This window comes from Empidonax traillii, unplaced genomic scaffold (genome assembly GCF_003031625.1).
Source record: "Empidonax traillii isolate 1590-97213 ecotype Southwest subspecies unplaced genomic scaffold, ASM303162v1 scaffold384:size1533304, whole genome shotgun sequence".
NCBI classification, from domain to species: domain Eukaryota; kingdom Metazoa; phylum Chordata; class Aves; order Passeriformes; family Tyrannidae; genus Empidonax; species Empidonax traillii.
Window position 1 is genome coordinate 859757 of NW_020955577.1, and position 18235 is coordinate 877991.

Here is an 18235-nt window from a genome sequence, read left to right on the forward strand (position 1 = left end):
TCAATGCATATTTAATACACATTGTTTGCATTTACATTTTTCCCATTAAAAATACGCTCCTTTTCACTTATCCTCACAGTATTTTCCCAATAGTTCCTTAAAATCTCCTTTTAATCTTTACTGAGTGTCAACGATTTGTGGTTTTGTTTTTGGTTTTGTTTGTTAGAGTTTTTTTAAAAGGCAGTATCCTTTGTCTGATCTTTTTTGGAAACAAAAAAATCTGCTCTACCACAATCATCCAGAATCAAACTTTTTATCTTTATTTTCCATATTAAAGTTGGTCTAATACCTAACAGCAGAGAGAATAACATGTATAATAAAACACACTTCTCAAAGACAGTGAGTGAACCTGTGAAAAGTAGCATGGCACAATATTTTCTTCTTATTCATCAGAACAACCAACAATTACTTTGCAAACATGACATCCTCATTTTTTTTTTTGTGTTTTAGGACAAACAACAGGAAAACACACTCAAACATCTACCATTATAGACTAATTGGCTGGAAAAAACCTGGAGTGTGGGCACAGCCTACACAGAAATATGCACAAACCCTACTTTTAGAATTTTACTAGGCACACAGAGGGCAACACGAGTGTATGCAAACCTCAGGCTAAGCAAGGAGGTGCAAAAAGAGATTCTTTTCTAATCACTGGTTCTAGGCTGTGGGACTAAAAGAAGAAACACTTGATTATAGGGACGACAGAGGGGACATTGACATTGTGCAGCTATCGAAAATTCGGAAGAACCTTGTTGGAAATAGCACTGGCGAGCATAACTGAAACCTGTTTCCATAAGGTAGTTGAAGGAAAAGAACTGGAAGGCTGTGTGGACAGGGTGAAGAGAGAAAAGGGCTGCTCCATATGGATTTCTATGGTGCAGCAATAAGCACTTAACTAGCTGGCCTTGATGATTTTTTTCCCTTGGCTATTGAGTTTTTTTCTGTGCAATTATGTAGTAGTGATTAGAAAAAAAAAGAAGGTTGGTGGGAGATAGAAATTGCTCCTTCCATTACTTAGAACACCCTGTTCTCTGCTCAGAAGAGCACAGAGTCTGGTTGTGGGTGCTCTAGGAGCTATATTTAATATATCTTTTGTTATTCAGTATTTTTTAGCTGCTGTTGAACCACTCCTGTAGAACACATACAGGCTTAGTTATCACTAAGAAGAACTGCACACTGAAATCTTATTTAAAGGGTGTACAAAGAGTTTTCATCACAGCACTTTCTTTCTCACATACACAATTCCTACATCCTACACATATAGCAGTAATGAGTAAAGGTACTAAAATACTAGAGATATACCAGTGTAAAATAAGAAGAGCAAGGGCATGGGTTTGAGCACAGTCCCACAGTTGTCTGTGCTGTCTAATTATAAACACGACTCCTGGCATGATTTTAGCCAATGACAGTGCTTTTCCCAGCCAGAGAACAGGCTTTCTCATTTTACTAGTGTAAGTGAAGCCCCACAGTTTGGCAGGGAAGACTGGAATAAGAGTAAGCCTATGGCATGTCAAATGGAATTTCTTCCTAGAGATTTGGAAAAGGAGGTAATTTGAAAAACTATTGGTCCTTTGAATCTAGGCCCTCGCTACCAGAAGGACCCCATTAGAGAAATATTTTCCCTAACCCTGCCAAGACAGAACTTAGATTTCTTGTTTATGTTCCTTCCATTCCCACTGGAAGGATGTTCCAGAACGCGATCATTAATGCAGCCCTTTGCAAGCTGTTCTCCTGAATACCTCATTTATAACCTGATCCTACTACATTAGACAACATACAGCACCACGTTGCAGAAGCTCTGCTCTTGATTTCATAAACCAACCTCAGTTTTATTCTGCTGCTCTCTGAGCTCTTTGTCTGATACTACTGTGCTTGGGAAACACTCCTCCAGTAGTTAACTTCCTAGTGATTTCCACATTTTCATTAGTTTTTGAGCCAACACTAACCTTTGGCTTAAAGAGTTCTCTCCCCTCCTTTTTGTTTTACCCTAATAATGTACCTACATTCAGCAATCATATTCTCTTCTAGCCTTTGCTTTGCTAAGCTTAATACAAGAGGTTCTTACGTGGAACAAATGCACATTTCTATCTGAGAGTTTTAAGCCTAATTTGAAAATATCATCTCCTCCCCTACATTTTCACTCAGTCCGTGGAGAGCTCTGGGGAGAGTTCCCTGAACAGTTGCTGGGAAGCCACACCAGCTGAATGCCCTGATAAGGTATATGTATGATTGATAGCTCAGCACAAGGTAAAACATGGAATGTTTCTGAAAGTGCTAAACTCTGTAGAAAACTTTTCTATTTGCTACTGTTGCAAGAGCCTCCTGATTTTTGTCTCTGTTTGTTGTTCTAATTAGTGTTCAAAAATTTTTAGCAAAAATTTCATTCTGGCACATCCTTTTCTTTGAATGTTAAAAATTAGTCACACTGGGGTCCATTGACCCATGGAGGAATGGCACTGGGAGAACACCAGTACAGTGGGTTCACAGTTCCCCTGGGACGCAGGAACAGAGAGAATCACAAAGGGAAGGTCAGCTTTAGAGGGTTAGCTGCTGTGACCACTCCCTGGCTTTCAACTGCCTGCTCACAGAGCTTCCAAAATTCTTGTGTTATGCATCTGTGCTATCTCTGTGTGCAGATGCCTTATGCATGCTCTTGCCAGGCCTAATTTGCAACTTGCCTGTTCATGCTGGTAGGTTTTGCATAGGCTCATTCTGGGCATGAAGAAAAGCACAGGCCACTGCACGCAAGTATGCAAGTGGTCCTTTTAAAATCTGTCTTCTCTAAAGCAGACCTAATTTAACCCCATATCACATACTTATGCGTCTAACAGTAACAAAAAGCTTTATCCAAGAGATAGGTAAAATCCACTCACTATCCTGGTAGTGGACCATGTCCCAGACAGTGCAGATACCCGAAACAGAGTTAACAGCGAAGTCTGCCACATCATTCAGTCTATCACAAGAAAGAGAGAGACTTGCCAGGGAGACAGCTACAAGTTCCTCTGTTGCAACAGCAAAAATTATATTGCTCAACTGGTAAGGACCTGCTCCTGCCAAGCGTGCTGTTGACGAGGATATAATGCTGGTTCACTACCTAGACAAGATCAAATAGAAATGAGGACGAGAGAAGCCTAAGGGACTGTCACAGGAGTAAGCAAAGCTGGCTGCCTCACTTAGCATCAGTTATACTTGCTGGACCAATATTTTCCCCCAAGTCATATCCAGGTAAATGCACTAAATTCCTGCTAGGGAACAGCTTTAATGGATTTAAAATATTTCTTTTTCCCCAGTACAGTATTAAAAAAATAAAAGTTTCTTTTCAAAATACTGAAAATATATTTTAGTTAAGGTAAAAATACTAAATATAAACTTTTCATGTAATATTTAAAATAACTGTGCTATAAAGACATGTGATTTGCTTAGTTATTTTGACATTCAATAATAGCACATTAACCCTAGTGGAGAGGCATGTGCCAGTATACCCACATGTTGGTTTAGGAGAGAAGGTCATACATTTCTGCATAGAAAACAAATCTGCTTCGTAAGTGAGGGATTTTGAGACAGTAATGCTATGCACTTGTGATGCAAGGGGGGTGTTGCAGGTAAGGCAGCGCAGTATACAACATAGAGCAGCACAGATACTTCTCTGTGCTTATTACAGGTATAGGATTCTCTGCTTCTGAACCAGAAATATTTTTTCTATTTTCCTTTTTGGCTGCTAACCAGAACACGTTGAAGGTGAAAATCTGTATTGATTTTCATTGGCTGTGCTCGTGTCTTTGAGCTGCATACCAGAAAATTTTGAATGAGATAAGGAAAATATACTTGCTGTTTCCAGGGAAAAAATGAAGGGTTAGATGACGGGCCAGAATGTGCCTGCATTTCAACACAAACCAACCCTCTGGAAACTGAAAGAGTCTTTAAGAACAAGACAGTTTTTTGAAACATGCACACAAACGCAGCTAGATAGTAACTTGTTTGTGCATGAAAAAACCTAAAAGTGGGTACATTTTCTATGATCACCATCATCACTGTTATTTTTAGAGAGCAATGAAACAATAAAATAATCCATCCAAGTTTTCAAGTGGGGAAGCACCTGCATATATGCTATGAATGAACAGTAGCTGGATGTATTAACACGTGTATCAGTTAACTGCAGGTTGCAGAGATCTGATATTTCAATGCCATTCTTTAAATATCACCGTAAGAGATCACAAAATAATAATAAAAAAGTACCACATCATGCTTCAGCAGCTAGAGAGAGACAGAGATTGCATCATGTTTTGGCAGTGACTCGATCATCAAACTCCACACTGGCAGCATTCAATATTAGAAGAACAAAACGGCAGCAAAACCAGTCAGCAGCTTCTCTTCGTCTGGAGTTTTCCCAGGTAGATAAACAAAACAAAAACAAAACAAACATAAAGCTACAATGGGAGCAGGCCAAAGCCCTGGCCCTTGCATTGCTCTGATAAAGGTAAACTAGATTGATTTCCACGGATAAGCACATCACAATCCCAAAATAAAAGATAAGTGCATAAAACCTCCAAATAATGATCTTCGCCAGGACAGCTATGTGGTTTGTATGGGACAGTGGCCTTGTCAGCTACATGTCTTGTTCATTTATGGTTCATCTTCAGTCAGCACTTAAGATGCATTCACCTCACTGGAGTTTTGGCTGGATGACATGTGACAGTCCAGATTCTCCTTGAATTTCTCCAGATCATGGAAATATGGGTGAGAGAGGGCAACACAGGCAGATATTCTCTTGGCTGGATTGAATGCTAAGCATTTCTGAAAGTATGAAAAGAAGTTGGTTTTAACTAAAATGTACAGTTAACAGTGCTATCACTGCATACATACATTATGCATACCACCTTCAGTTTATGATCAGTATGAGACACAATAGAGTCTCTTAGGTGGTGCATGATGACCATCACATTAAAACAAACAGGGGGGTCATAGTTTAAGAACATGGTATCCCCTAAACTAGAAGAAAATTACATGCTAGGAAATGCAAGTGTTCATAGTTTAGAAAATCCCAGAATGTAGGTTTTCTTGAATTCACAAGCACAGGACACGCCAATGTTCTGTGTTCAGTTTCTCTCTTTTCTTTCTAGTTGTGCTTTGATGGTCTTCTTCCCAGATCTGTATCTCAGCTTTTATCCAGCCAGCCAGCATTGAAACCTCTCTTCCAGCCCTGCATTTTATACCTTGTTCTTCTCTTTTCCTTCATTCATCTCCAAATACTATTCTTCCTATTATCCTTGTCCAACCACTTCCTACTCCTACTTTCTTTTCTTGTACCATAACTTCTGTCATTTAACTTCTGAAATATAATTCAGTGACTTTCAGTCCTACTCTCCCCTTTCATCTGTGGCTCCTAGTTACCATCTCTTTGCCTAACATGAAAAATAGATTCCCTTCCCACCTCACCTTCTAGGCACAGATATTTGTCTTCTTCGTCCTTCCCTCCCATCATGCCTCACATTCACTATGCCATATATTATTATTCCCTGTTGCTCCCAGAATCTAATTCTTGTCCCATGTCTAGCTTCCACTTGCAGGCTGCCTGCAAGCACAACACATGTGCTTCTCACTTGTTATTTCAAGTGTCTAGATGCAGTCCAGCTTTCTGCAGCTGGGAGTTGCAGTCATAAGGACAGTGGAGGACGATTTGCTGTTGAGGTAACTCTGGCCTCAGACAGCCATTCCTGAAGGGATGCACCAAGTCTTTCAAGAATTGCACTGAGACCAGTCCACCTAGCCCATATGAATCAAGATCTTTTAAAAACTTCCAGAGAACAAATTTAACTAGATTTCAACAAGCACAGCAAGAGGTAAACTGAGGCAAAGTCATTCCCTATATTCCACTTGAAGACTGAACTCAAGGACTGGGGTTTCTAACGTATCTCTATAAATGATGGAAATAGCTGTACCAGCCCAGTGTGTTTGCTTCTGTTCAGTCTTGCCATTTGTAAGAGGCAACAACTGGTGAATTCCAAGTCTCAAGTTTTCAGCACTCAGTGGAAGGTGTGCCTATTTCCTGCTTTATTCTGTCCAGTATACCACCAAAAATGGTAGATCTATTTTTCTACTCATGTCAGGCCTATACTGTAAGAATAGCTGAATCAATGGTACTGCACTGGTCAGTAATGAGGATCTAATGATAAGGTCTAAAGACAGACCAAACAGGTATTCCCCTGACTCAGTTTCCTGATCTAGAACTGTTGTCAGCCCTGACACCAATTGAGCCAAAGGCAGTGTCTTTTGCTGTTTTTTTTTTCACATCTACATGAATTCGTCTACCTACTTTTGAACTTTCCTTTAATAACTCCATTAAATGGAAACTTAAAGTGTTTCTTGGCATCTTGGATGCACAGTGAGAACTATCAGTCACATGACTTGGGGAACAACAAACAGGAACTCACAAGAAGCAAGTCTTTGCCTAGTTCATCAATATCTGGTACGAATTTTTCAATAGGTTGTGCAGGTCTGGAAGTAAAAGCGTTTCTTGGAAGGGCAACGTCATTAGGCCAGTCCTCTTCCTCTGGGAGTCCAATTACACTGTGAAATGAAAAACATAATGTTAGGTCTGAATATTTAAGCAGTTTCCCCTTTATACTGAGTGGCAATTTACTTTAGAATATTTTGGTTTAAATGAACTCAAATATTTAATTGTAGAGTAGTGCACTGATCTCTGTGAATGGAAGTTGATGAGCGTAGGTCCTCAGTGTGCTTGGTAAAAATCATTTTGTGGCCAGCACAATTCTCTGGCCTAGGTTTCAATTTTCTGAGTCTTTTTGTTGAAAAAAAAGGCTCAGTGCTTTGGAAGAAAGTTGCTCAGCTCTTGACTGGATGGTGCAACATATGTCTCTCTAGAATGATTAAAAGCAGTAAATTTCAAAGGGGAATTGCTTGCAAGGATCTTTATTCACAAGAATAGGGACTCAGAGAAGAGTGTGGGTCAAGATGAGGGTAAGGCAATAAAAGGGGTGTTTCATAATGCTTCAAAGCTATGTGCAGTAATTGTTGCCCAAATCTAAACAATTTATTTGCTTCACAATACAGTTTTCAAAGTCTCAATTTAGAAGCAGCAAGGCACTTGAGTGTCTTTGTGTTTTTGCTTACAATTGTATTTTAATTTTCTCTTTACTAAAATATTTTAATTTCTTTTAATAATTTACTTAATCTTTAAATTATAAAGGATATTTTTACTTATTAAATAATAATGTTGAGGTCTAAAATCCCAAAAAATGCAATAGTAGGTAAACCTCCAATAATGGATTATGTCTCATACATTTCATATTTTAATCTGATGCTAGTATTTGTGGGATTGAAACTGGTTTCTGATGGAAATTCTGGCAAAGATCACATATTATTTGTCAGGTTTCAGGGAAAATAAATTTTTATAGCTTATAAAAATCGAGATTTTTAATGGGAATGCTGACAGGGCAAGACAAGAAAGGACATAAAAATAATGTCACAGAATACTTGAGGGTAAGACAAGAAAGGACACAAAAATAATGTCATTGAATAATACTTGGGTCTGCACAAAGCCCAGTGCCACTAGGGAGCAGCATTGACCTTCCTTCTTACTGAGGTTGTCATTAGATTGGGTGAGGCCATGGGCCAAACACACTGAAGCAAATCATAGGTTACCTCAGCAAGTGGAATTACCCCACCTCTACCTACATGGATCTGGCTCACCTAAAACATCTTTGAGAATTAGTATGTCCTCAAAATAACAGCATGGCTGGAAGGGAAAATCAATTACAATTTCAATCTCAGGACAGTTAAATTTTACTACATCTGAACATATCACAGCTTTCGGGAAATGCTAAGTTAAATCTGTGTGAAAAACTGAATTTGACTTTTTATCATTAGGTACGGTGTGGGCAACCCATGGGGCAACCCTCTTGGCCATGGTAATTAAAGGACTGGCTGTTTGAGGATCCAGACCCTTACTAATTATAATACAAACAGCATCTTAGGAAGATGGGGTAGTTAAGTGTTTTAAATAACAATGACATTTAACCTGTCATTCAAATGTGTTTCTTTTAACAGTTGCATGACAGAGCATGAGCAGGGCAGTATAAGCACAGGCCCAGGCAAAGCTAATGATAAGAAACCAAGAGACAACCTGTCAGACAGGGAGAGTTGAAAGGAGAGACATTTTTAGTTACATGCTCACGTAGTACTCGAAAGTCCTAATAACGAATGTCTGAATAGATGCTCTCACTCTGGTCTGGTAGCACTACCATTTCAGTGACTAAGTTTGGAGTATCTTGGATGAGTTTCACCTCTTGCCAAAGGTTCAGGCCTGGTCTTGAGAAATGCTGAGTACTTTCCACTCGCATTGATCACAACGGGAGACAAGTCTGTTCAAACCACTGCAGCATTTAGCCTGAAACCTGTGAGGATACACCACATGCTGACAGTGTCCTGGAAAAGCAGGAAAATGTTTCGGGCCATGTGCGAGGGATTTACCCTCACACTCAGTGGAATTCTACCTGAAAAAAATCAGAATGCACATGCAAAGCTAAGGCAGACCACAGCCCCATTATCTGAAAGAATGCATTGGTCCAGACTGCAGGAAAATCCCGAAACTACTTTCTGTCCAAATTAATCTGCAGAATGAGTCACTACTGTAGAAGGGAACAACCCTCCTACAAGAAGAGCTATGCCTAACTGTAGGGGGTTCTCCAGCTGTGAAAACACAAAATAAACACTATCTGGCATTACCCCTCAGAACCCAAGACAGAAACTTCTGAACTATTTAAGAAGAACTGCACAAAAGAAGCAAACCCAAACTTTCTCTTTAAGTAGATGTGCAAGAAGGAACTTCTTCTAAATTTAGCATGGCATTTTCTTTTCTTGGTGAATTCTTTTCTGCACAGGTAATCTCAGCCCCTAGGGATGGAAAGATGCCTGTTGGAGGCTGCCATTAGCAGCCATGCATTTAATCCTAGCCCAATAAACTTTCATTTTCCCTTTAAATGTCATGAATTAATGAAAATCCTTTTAAAAAAATCACAGCTATGCCTTTTTTAATTATAAAGTATAATGTATGTATCAAAGCTGTCTCCATTTAATAAAGCAGAACAATATCGGACTAAAGGATTAGCTTTGGCAGAAGAAGAAAAAGTAAACTGTAAGGATTGATTTTTCTGGATTGGGCAGGAAGAGCTATTCAGCGCATGACAAATTAACCACACAAGTGAGTCACATACACTGGTATGGTATGCAGGAAAGGGAAGTCAACTGTGTGAAATCAAGACCTGCAATTTAGGAATCCCATATTAAATAATGAAAGTGCTTAGAAACAGATCTGTTATGGTTTGAGAACTGGGAAAATGGTTAAACAGAGAAATTAATTATTTGTTCCGTTAAAGCTTTTCTTAGAAATTTTACTATCTCCTTTTTGGAATATCTTCAAGATAATAATCTTTCAGAATAATACTTCTCTCTCTCTCTCTCTCTCTCTCTCTCTCTCTCTCTCATTCTGTGCTATCTATTGCTTATTTCACTCAGATCCTTGGATCCCTGCAGCCTTTCCCATATAGAAAAGAAAGACAGAGGTGCAGAGGCAAATAGGCATTCATTCTCTGGATTGGTACCAGCCCTACGTGGCTTTGGTTTCCTAACTACATGCTACATACATCAGATCTTAAATTTACATGGTTCTTAAAAATACAGAAATGTTTCTTAATCTGAAGATCTTTTACAAAAAAAAAAGTAATATAATCCTACTTAAATCATATTGGTGATACCAAGAACTTCATTTTGGAAGAGAATTATTCTACTTCAGAGAGTTTAAAGTCTATCCACTTCCTTACTGTATTGGATATATCTGAAAAAGAGAAACACAAACTCCAAGAATTGTAAAATAGTTTTAAAATAAAGCCAATTCCTCTCTGACAAGGGACATGTTAAAATGGTGATATTCCTTCCATTCCCCCAGTTACCTTCCTGACCACGGTATGGACTGTTAACAGGATACACTAGATTCTAAAAGCTAATATAGTACCTTATTTACAGAAGTCTTTTCAGCAAAAATGCTGCTGGTAATTATCTTAGAGATTTCAGGTTAACAAGAGTTTTAAAAGTATTCTAATGTTGTTTTCTGAAATGCACAAAGAAATAACTGAAAAATAAAAGCTCCATGTTTGTTTATGTGAAGAAAAATCTTCTGGACTTAAATGTTTAGGAATATGTATGAACGGTACATGCACAATATGTTTAAGAGACTTAAAAAGCCCAAAAAGTCACATAACTTCCTGATGATGGCTGTTAGTTTTGCAGAACTATATTCCATGTTGCTTCCTCCTCCCGCTCTGACACAGAATATACGGAAATATCATGTTGCATACGGTAGCAATAGGAAACATTTTAGGAATACTTTGTTTTAGTCACATGATTGCATAAGAACATGGCAATTCACAGGGTTTCAATGTTAAACAGATATTGACATAATGCAACTAGTTATTACTTACTCAAAGATTTTTCCTAGCTGATCAACATCTGAATTTCCACGGAAGAGTGGTCTGAAAGAATAAAAAAATTATTTTAGGACGTGACTTGCTTTAATTAATGTGAATTTCTATTTGTCATTGACAGTTGCCAAAGTAGGGTGAAAGAGAGTTATTTTTTTGAGACTTCACTTCTGCTTCCATGTTTTATCCAGACTGAGAGAGTATCTTTCAAGTTTCTAGGAAAACTGACAGCCAAAGGGGACAGATGACACATATTTCTGAATAAACTACCTTTAAAATGCGTGTCCTTTAGCATGAATGAAATAACCTTCTCTCAACTAATACTATCCTATAAATGATATCGTTAACAAAACTGCTTTCACTACAAAGAATGTACTTAAATAGCTGCTAAGACAAAACCAGAGTGAATGTCATGCAATTCATTAAAACATAATAAAATTAGAGATTAATTATTATGAACATAAATTCAAAATTAAATTTCTTGCATACTGTACATTGGAAATGTGCTCCTACACCTAAAGGGTCAAATAAATGACAATGGATTCATGAAGGACTGTAAAGAATGGGGTGTGAAACGGTACAGAATTTACCTTGAAGTAGAGGAATACTTCTGCTGCATAAATAAAGATATGTTCAGGAAAGAAACAAATTATTAGGCTGAATGTCCAAAGGCTTTCAGAAAAACAGTGACTAAAAAGACTTTTAGAGAGTGGTACACAGTTCTTCCTCTCCAAGTGCAATTTAAAATATTTTTACTCATCATGTATAAAATACTCTCACCCCATAATGCCTAAGAAAAATATGAAATTCTGATTTGTGTGGCAGTATGGCTGTACTGCCACCTTTGCGCTGAATTCAGTAAAGGTGTGAACAACAGCGCAATTTTATGCTGAAACTCCCAAGATACTCCAACATTTTGATGACAGATGATTACAGATCTGGCCAAGAATGAGGGCACCTGTGAAGATCAGGCCACACATTACATACCATTTTGGTTCAACAAGGGGTAGATTACTCCAAGAAACACAATTAAGACAAACTGCGAACTGAGACAGTAACTTGGGTTGACTGACAGCCAGGCTGCCCCTCTCTTCGGGGTCACAGCTCTCCAAGTACAGTGCATACTGTAAACTCATGGTTACAGTTTCTAAAGCTGACACAGTGACTTGACAAACAATGTATGTTCCCATGCTTGCAATGGCAGCCTTTGGTTATGGCACAACATCCGTTCTCCTGCCCCTCTTGGCATACTCTGCTCCTGTCTAATACAGGACCTTTACACCAGTGATAGCCAAAGACATAAATTCAAGCTGCTTTGCAGAGGAGAAGACTTCTCTATCTACACTGGCAGAACAAGGAGTAGTCAGCTACAGTCCTTTCCCTCTTGTTGACCATATGCAGGAGCAGGTGTATGATCTCGGTCTCCTTTTGCTAACCAGGAGTTGTTACTGAAAAATGGCACTTTACACTTTGACACTCTCACATAGACAATAGAACTCCACGTCACTGCCTATCTTGTGGGTCCATACCAAATACAGTAAGCAGACACAGAGCACTGCGACATTTCTTAGTTAGACATAATAATCTCTGCAGAAATCTGTGCCACTAAGAAAAAGCAGGAACTGGCAGACATGCTGACCAGCTTTGATGAACTAATTATGCATTTTGTCCCCTTCATGCTTGCTGCCATTCAGGTCATGTTGTATCAACTTATATTCCAAACTCTTTGTGCAGGGACACTGAGAGAACAATTTCATCAAGTCTGATTTGAAACCACATGACATGAGATTTGATCCAACAGGGTAAAATGTGGTAGCCTGTTACTTGTCCATAAAGGGATTTATTCATTTTGATTCTGAATAAACCATAAATAACAGAAGCTTTGCTTCCCAGATACACATGACATTTACTAACTACAGCCACTTTGACAAGACCATTGCAACTCATACTTTGGGATTTCTGTACTTTTTTAAGCCTTAGGGTATACAGCAATACTGGTTTCTACAAAAAGCTAAAGTCACTGAGACAGGAGCATCTACTTCTGCCCTATGTTTTGATTCTGATTCTCAAAACATTCAGTAGCTACAATCCTAGTATTGTTTGTGGCAGCAGACACACTCTGTATCTTCGTAACTCAAGCAATATGACAACCTTTGGCATTTTCTGGAGCTACTGCTTGAAATTAACATACGGTTACTTTGAGTATTTAATTTTGGCTCAAGCATTAGAACATTGGAGCCCTTTAAACTAACACAATCTACACATTCAAATAATCATATCCATGCAAATGCAAAGCTGATTTAATGTTTTAAAATGTATGCTGAACCTTGCATTAATGTGAAAGCCTGGCAAAGTCAACCTTGTTAGCAAATCACCCTAGGCAGTGTCATGCCAAAACAAGTATGATTCTTGGGATTTTTAAGGGAGGTTTTTCCCATCGTTGCTGCTGTCTCAGATTCACTAAGGGCTGAAGCAAGAATTTAAATTCTTTTGAATATTTAATTATACAACACAAGGTGACCTTCCAACATGCTTCGATATTTCATCATAATGAAGTGTTATTAATTAATCTTTCAGCCTCCTATCCATCCCACCATCATGACTACAACAGGATGCCAACTCCAGGTTAGGCATCACAAATGTAATAAAATTTGCCTCACGAATTTTGGCTGAAGGTTCAACTGGAATATTGGGCAGATGATTAGGGAAACAGATCCACTTAATCAGAAGCTGTATGAAGATCTCATTCCACATTTTGGCACTAGTCACTCTTTAGTAATGACTTGACAGCTTTGCAAGTCCGGTACACAAAAAAACATTCACCTGAAGATGATTTTTTAAAAAATTCTACTCTTAAAGGTGATCATCAGCTCTCCCACCACCTTTGAACTGGAAGCATATTCAGCAGTCACAGAAAAGTAAAACTTCACCTTTGTTCTTGCTATCTTTCCCTTGACTCATTCACCCACTCACTCCTTGGGGTTTATTTATGCAAGCTTGATCCAGAAGTCCTGACTTGGGGATATGTTCTCCTCTCTGTGATCATAATCTGTGTAAGACTGGTTAAACTCTGAGAGTCTGATTTTGTAGTATTCCTTCTTTCTTCCCGCAGGAAAGGCATGGAACTGTGTTTGTCTTCTGTGGCAGAAGATGTGAGTCTTGTCCTCTGGCTTCAAAGAACTACTAAAATCTGTGTGTATGTGCACATCAAGAAAGGGGGATATTCCAATGGATGAAAGGGCTATCCACAGTGATACACTTGCCTTTTGTGTGGATCCTCAATCCTCTCAAACTTCCCTGACTTTGCTTGCTACAAAATCCATGTTCTGAAGGCTCCAACACCATTGCTGTTACAAAACACACACTGAATAGGGAAGAAGGTGGGACAGAAAGATTTAGAGTGCACCTATATTTAATTACTGTTTGCTCAAGAAGTCTCAGATGTTTCCTATTTTTGTTGGTTGTTTTTTGATTTTTTAGCGAGAGGGGAGGAGGAAAATGTTACAGGGAATATGGAGATGTTCATCTTTTCTGACTACTCTTTCTCCAGGCCTTGGAGCTAGGCCATTGGAATGCCTCTGGAATGATGTCCACTGAATGGAGGAAAACCCCTTTCATGTCTAATGTAGGACCAGAACGCCCTTAGCCTACAGTTACGAAGATATGCTGGAAGCATCATATTACTACCCTATCCTGCTAAAATAAACTCCTCCTGAGTCAATCAGCATGTTCCATAGTTTCTGAGGTACAAAATGTGAAGCTGCACAACTAAAGGGACACAAGCTGTGAGTCTGCTTTGTGACGATTTCCACAGGATAAATCCATCTACCTTTTTATATGAAGCAGTCCAGCACAAAGATGCACGTAACTCCTGGGCTGCATGAAGAACAGCATTGCCAGCAGGTTGAGCGAGGTGATGCTTCCCCTCTGCTCAGCACTGGTGAAGCCACATCTGGAGTGCTGGGGGTCCTGCTCTGAGTTATCCAGTACAAGAGACACATGGACATACTGGAGAGTGACCAGCAAAGGCCCATGAAGATAGTTAAGGGAATGGAGAATCTGACATATGAGGAACAGCTGAGATAGCTGGAACTCTTTAGCCTAGAGAAGAGAAAGCTCAGTGGGGATCTTTGTATGTATAAATACCAATGGGAGGGTGCAAAAAAGACAGAGTCAGGCTCTTTTCAGTGGTGCCCAATGACAGGACCAGAGGCAGTGGACACAGAAGCATGGGACTTTCCCTATGAACATAAGGAAACAATTTTTCACTGTGGAGGTGACCAAGCATTAGCACAGTTCCCCAAAGAGATTGTGGAGCCTCCCACCTTGGAGATGGTCCTGGGCAACCAGTTCTAGGTGGCCCTGCTTGAGCTAGGGAGTTTAGACCAGATGATATCCAGAGGTCCTTCCAATCTCAACCATTCTGTGATTCTGTGATAGTACAGAAATAAATACAGATGATAACACAAGGTTGCATTGTAAAATCTCACAAATCCTGAAAAAGTTACCATCTGCTTATAGTTTAGAAGGACTTGCACCACTAATTTTCTGGCCAAAAAGCTTTCATATGTAGCTGAACAAACTAGATTTAACCATTCACCAACTTCAGGCTCTTTTTCTCTTGCCCATGTCTCAACTCATGTTTTTGTTTCACACCGAGTTTCACCTTTATTGAATCTTCTTTCTATCTGAACTGAATATTAGTGTCTGAAAGGTTGAGTATTTTATTTTATAGACACTGTTTCATGTCTGCGCTATTCAGTAAAAACTGAGATATAAACATTTTCTAAGCAAGTCTCCATGAAACACTTTTCCCTGGTGTAACTCCATGGACATGCCAAGGGAATTCTTAAAAGTACTGTATACAATAACAAAGCAATGACACCCAAGAGATAAATGAAGTTTAACTGTAAGCTGGCCACATTACTTCTAGACTTTACTTTCAGTCTTTGGTCTACAAAGGAAAGAGAGTATGTTCTTTTCATTAAAAAAGTTAGGATTTTCATAAAGACTGTAATTAAAGATACTGATAACCACTGCTCTATTCTGTGCTACAAGAACACAATGAAATGTGTTCAGACACAAGGAAAAAAATTCTAATGCAACCACATGCATTGAGGCACAGGAAAAGATATCTGCAGGCTTCTTGACAGTGACGGACATTTGGAACTAATTAGTGACATTCTGATTGGAAACTATCTTTCCGTTTCTGACACTGGTTTACTAAACTACAGGCAAAATGGACACATGGAAGAAAGTTCATGTGAAGAAAAACAGTACTGAAGAGTGAAAAAAAAAAGCTAAGAAATTCTCTTTCTAACCAAAACGTATTATTGAGCTACCATGACAGTTCTGGAGTTGCAAATACAAGTGCTTCCATGGTTAGACAAGCCTAGTATCCTTCCAGATATGTAAGACATAACTTCCAAAATAACTACCTGGATTCTTTCTGCTAGTCCATTTGCTCAGTGCAGTGACAACAGCAGTTGGGAATTCCAGCCCCTTTCTTGTTATCACAGAAAAACAGTAAGGATAATCTCTTAGTTACTGACTTGAATATATAAAATATCCTCAGTGAAAAGTCTGTATACTGGTGAACCACAAAAAGAATATCATGGGTGGGAAAGGTACAACTTGATTTTTGGGCAAGAGGGGCTTAGACAGTCTGGTTGAAGAGATGCCAAGGAGAAGTGCTGGGAAGAAGAGCAGTGAATTCAGAATAGGTAGCTGCTGCTTTGAAGGCATTACTCAGGATAGGGGAGGTGTTGAAAGAGAAAGTCCATGATTATTTGACATAGTGCAGAAAAAGATGTAAAGGGAAATAATATAGCAATGGTTCATGAAAGCTGTAATGAAATTTTAAAATCTGGTAGTGGTAGTGTTGTAGCTTTTAAGTCTAGAAGTTTTTACATCTGTGTGTATAAGAGCAACAAAGTGAAGAAACTAAAAAAGCTAAAGCCAAGAATCATTTGCCAAGGAATCCTGCATCATGCCATGGGAAACCTGCCAAGCTATATAGTCAAGAGATATATTTAAAGGATGGGCTTTTTTTTCCCCTTTTCATTTTACAAAATGTGAATAGCTGGTAAACAATTTTGTCAGATTCTTAGTTACTTGTTATAAAGAAAATATTTTCATTTTAAGAATTAAAACCAAATATGACCTAAAACTAAAATTATGAGATGACTAGAAATAACATGATCTGGACTGTCCTGTGGAAACCTTTATTCAGAGGGATTATTTCTGAGCTGATTCCTCACCCTTGTTCCTACCCCTGTTTCCCTTTGACAGATTGCCTAGACAAGTCTGTACTGCAGGCATGAAAAGAGAAAGTAAGGCAAGAAAAAAAATTATCATCGTTTAAAGATGAAGATCATTGGCCCTTCTGATATGTAAAATGAATAAGGTATGATATAAAACTTCACTCTGAAAACAAGCCAGGCTGACATTGCACACTCTGGATAGTTACCCACTTCCAGTCACAAGTGACTTGCCTCAGCTGTTGTGTAATTCAGAGTTCTCATTTTAAACCTAACATTTTCTTGTACTTCTCCCTCTCCTTTCCCTTTAATAATATCTTTGTGTGGGTTGGTGCCAGACACTGCATAGGAAGAAGTTATTTTATGTAGAAGTTATTATACTTAATCATAAATTGCTCAAAACTTTTAAGAAACTTATCTTCTCCTATATACAAGAAGAAAGATGACACAGATAAACATTATGACTGAGGAAATACACTTCAGCTAAAATCTGACAGAAAACAGATCAGCCACCTTGAGTTTCTCATTTTAGTCTTAATAGCCCAATTTCTTTCACTTGAAAATCTATCATTCTTCAAGTAGGATAGTAGCAGAATCATGAATAACATCTCTAAGATGGGGCTATGTCAGTATTGAACCATTATTAGAACCAGATCTAATGCCTTAAAATCTGCAATAATTATTATTTTCTCCGGAGTTTCTCATGTCACCCAGTACACAGAAGCAGGTAAAAGAGGTAATTTCTGAAAAATTACTGCACACTTACAGTTCTGTAGTGCATTGAGTTTATTCTCCACTGCTATTAAAATGATGTAAATGAATTCTAAAAATAAAGATAATATTCTGGCCCCCAAATGCACATATAGCCTAGCCCCTAAGAAATATATGGGATTTCTTCCTTGAACTGAGAAAGCAAAGGGCTTTCCAAGCTGGGCGCAGATACAAGCCAACAAGGGAAAGACCCAATTTGCAGGTGGACATGCATGCTCCCTTTGCATGCATAACTGACTGGGAAATATTAGTAAAAGGGAAACCAAACAGAGGCACCGTTTACAGTTTAATGACCAACGCAGGGTTGGACTAATCTGTAGAGTCAGGTCGATCCAAAAAAAAAGCAAAAAAAAGACCGTGAATGAGAGAAAATATAAACATCTTTAAAGCTTCCTTAGGACCTGACAAAAGCAGATCTTTTTTTCTAGGTGCTTCAAATTTGCTTGGCATGTTTCATGTAAGCATGGTCTCAGGTGGCCTTGGAGCGGAATGATGGGCCTTGTCCCCCACCACTGACATAAAAGGGATCTTTATCACAGACATCACCGACCCCAGGATAAGCCAAGTGAGATTTGGTTTCACAACCTCTTATAATAAAAAGATGGTGCTTCAACACCATACATACATACATACATACATATATATATATATGTACACACATATAAACTCCCAAAAGTAAGGTAAGTGCAGGTATTATCTTTCACCAGA

At 38.6% G+C, this 18235-nt stretch overlaps 1 protein-coding gene across 4 annotated transcripts in view; it reads right to left on the reverse strand.

Moving 5' to 3' along the window:
• Positions 1 to 237: 237 nt before the first annotated feature.
• The window catches only part of CDK6 (cyclin dependent kinase 6), a 128321-nt gene continuing 110323 nt past the window's right edge, over positions 238 to 18235 (reverse strand). For all 4 annotated transcript variants that reach the window (XM_027893184.1, XM_027893185.1, XM_027893186.1 and 1 more), the window contains exons 6-8: positions 10497 to 10547; positions 6432 to 6567; positions 238 to 4794 (exon numbers count right to left, since the gene is read on the reverse strand). In XM_027893184.1, the coding sequence (XP_027748985.1) occupies positions 4648 to 4794; positions 6432 to 6567; positions 10497 to 10547 (334 nt within the window). In that variant the 3' untranslated portion in view covers positions 238 to 4647. The remainder of the gene's footprint in view (positions 4795 to 6431; positions 6568 to 10496; positions 10548 to 18235) is intronic.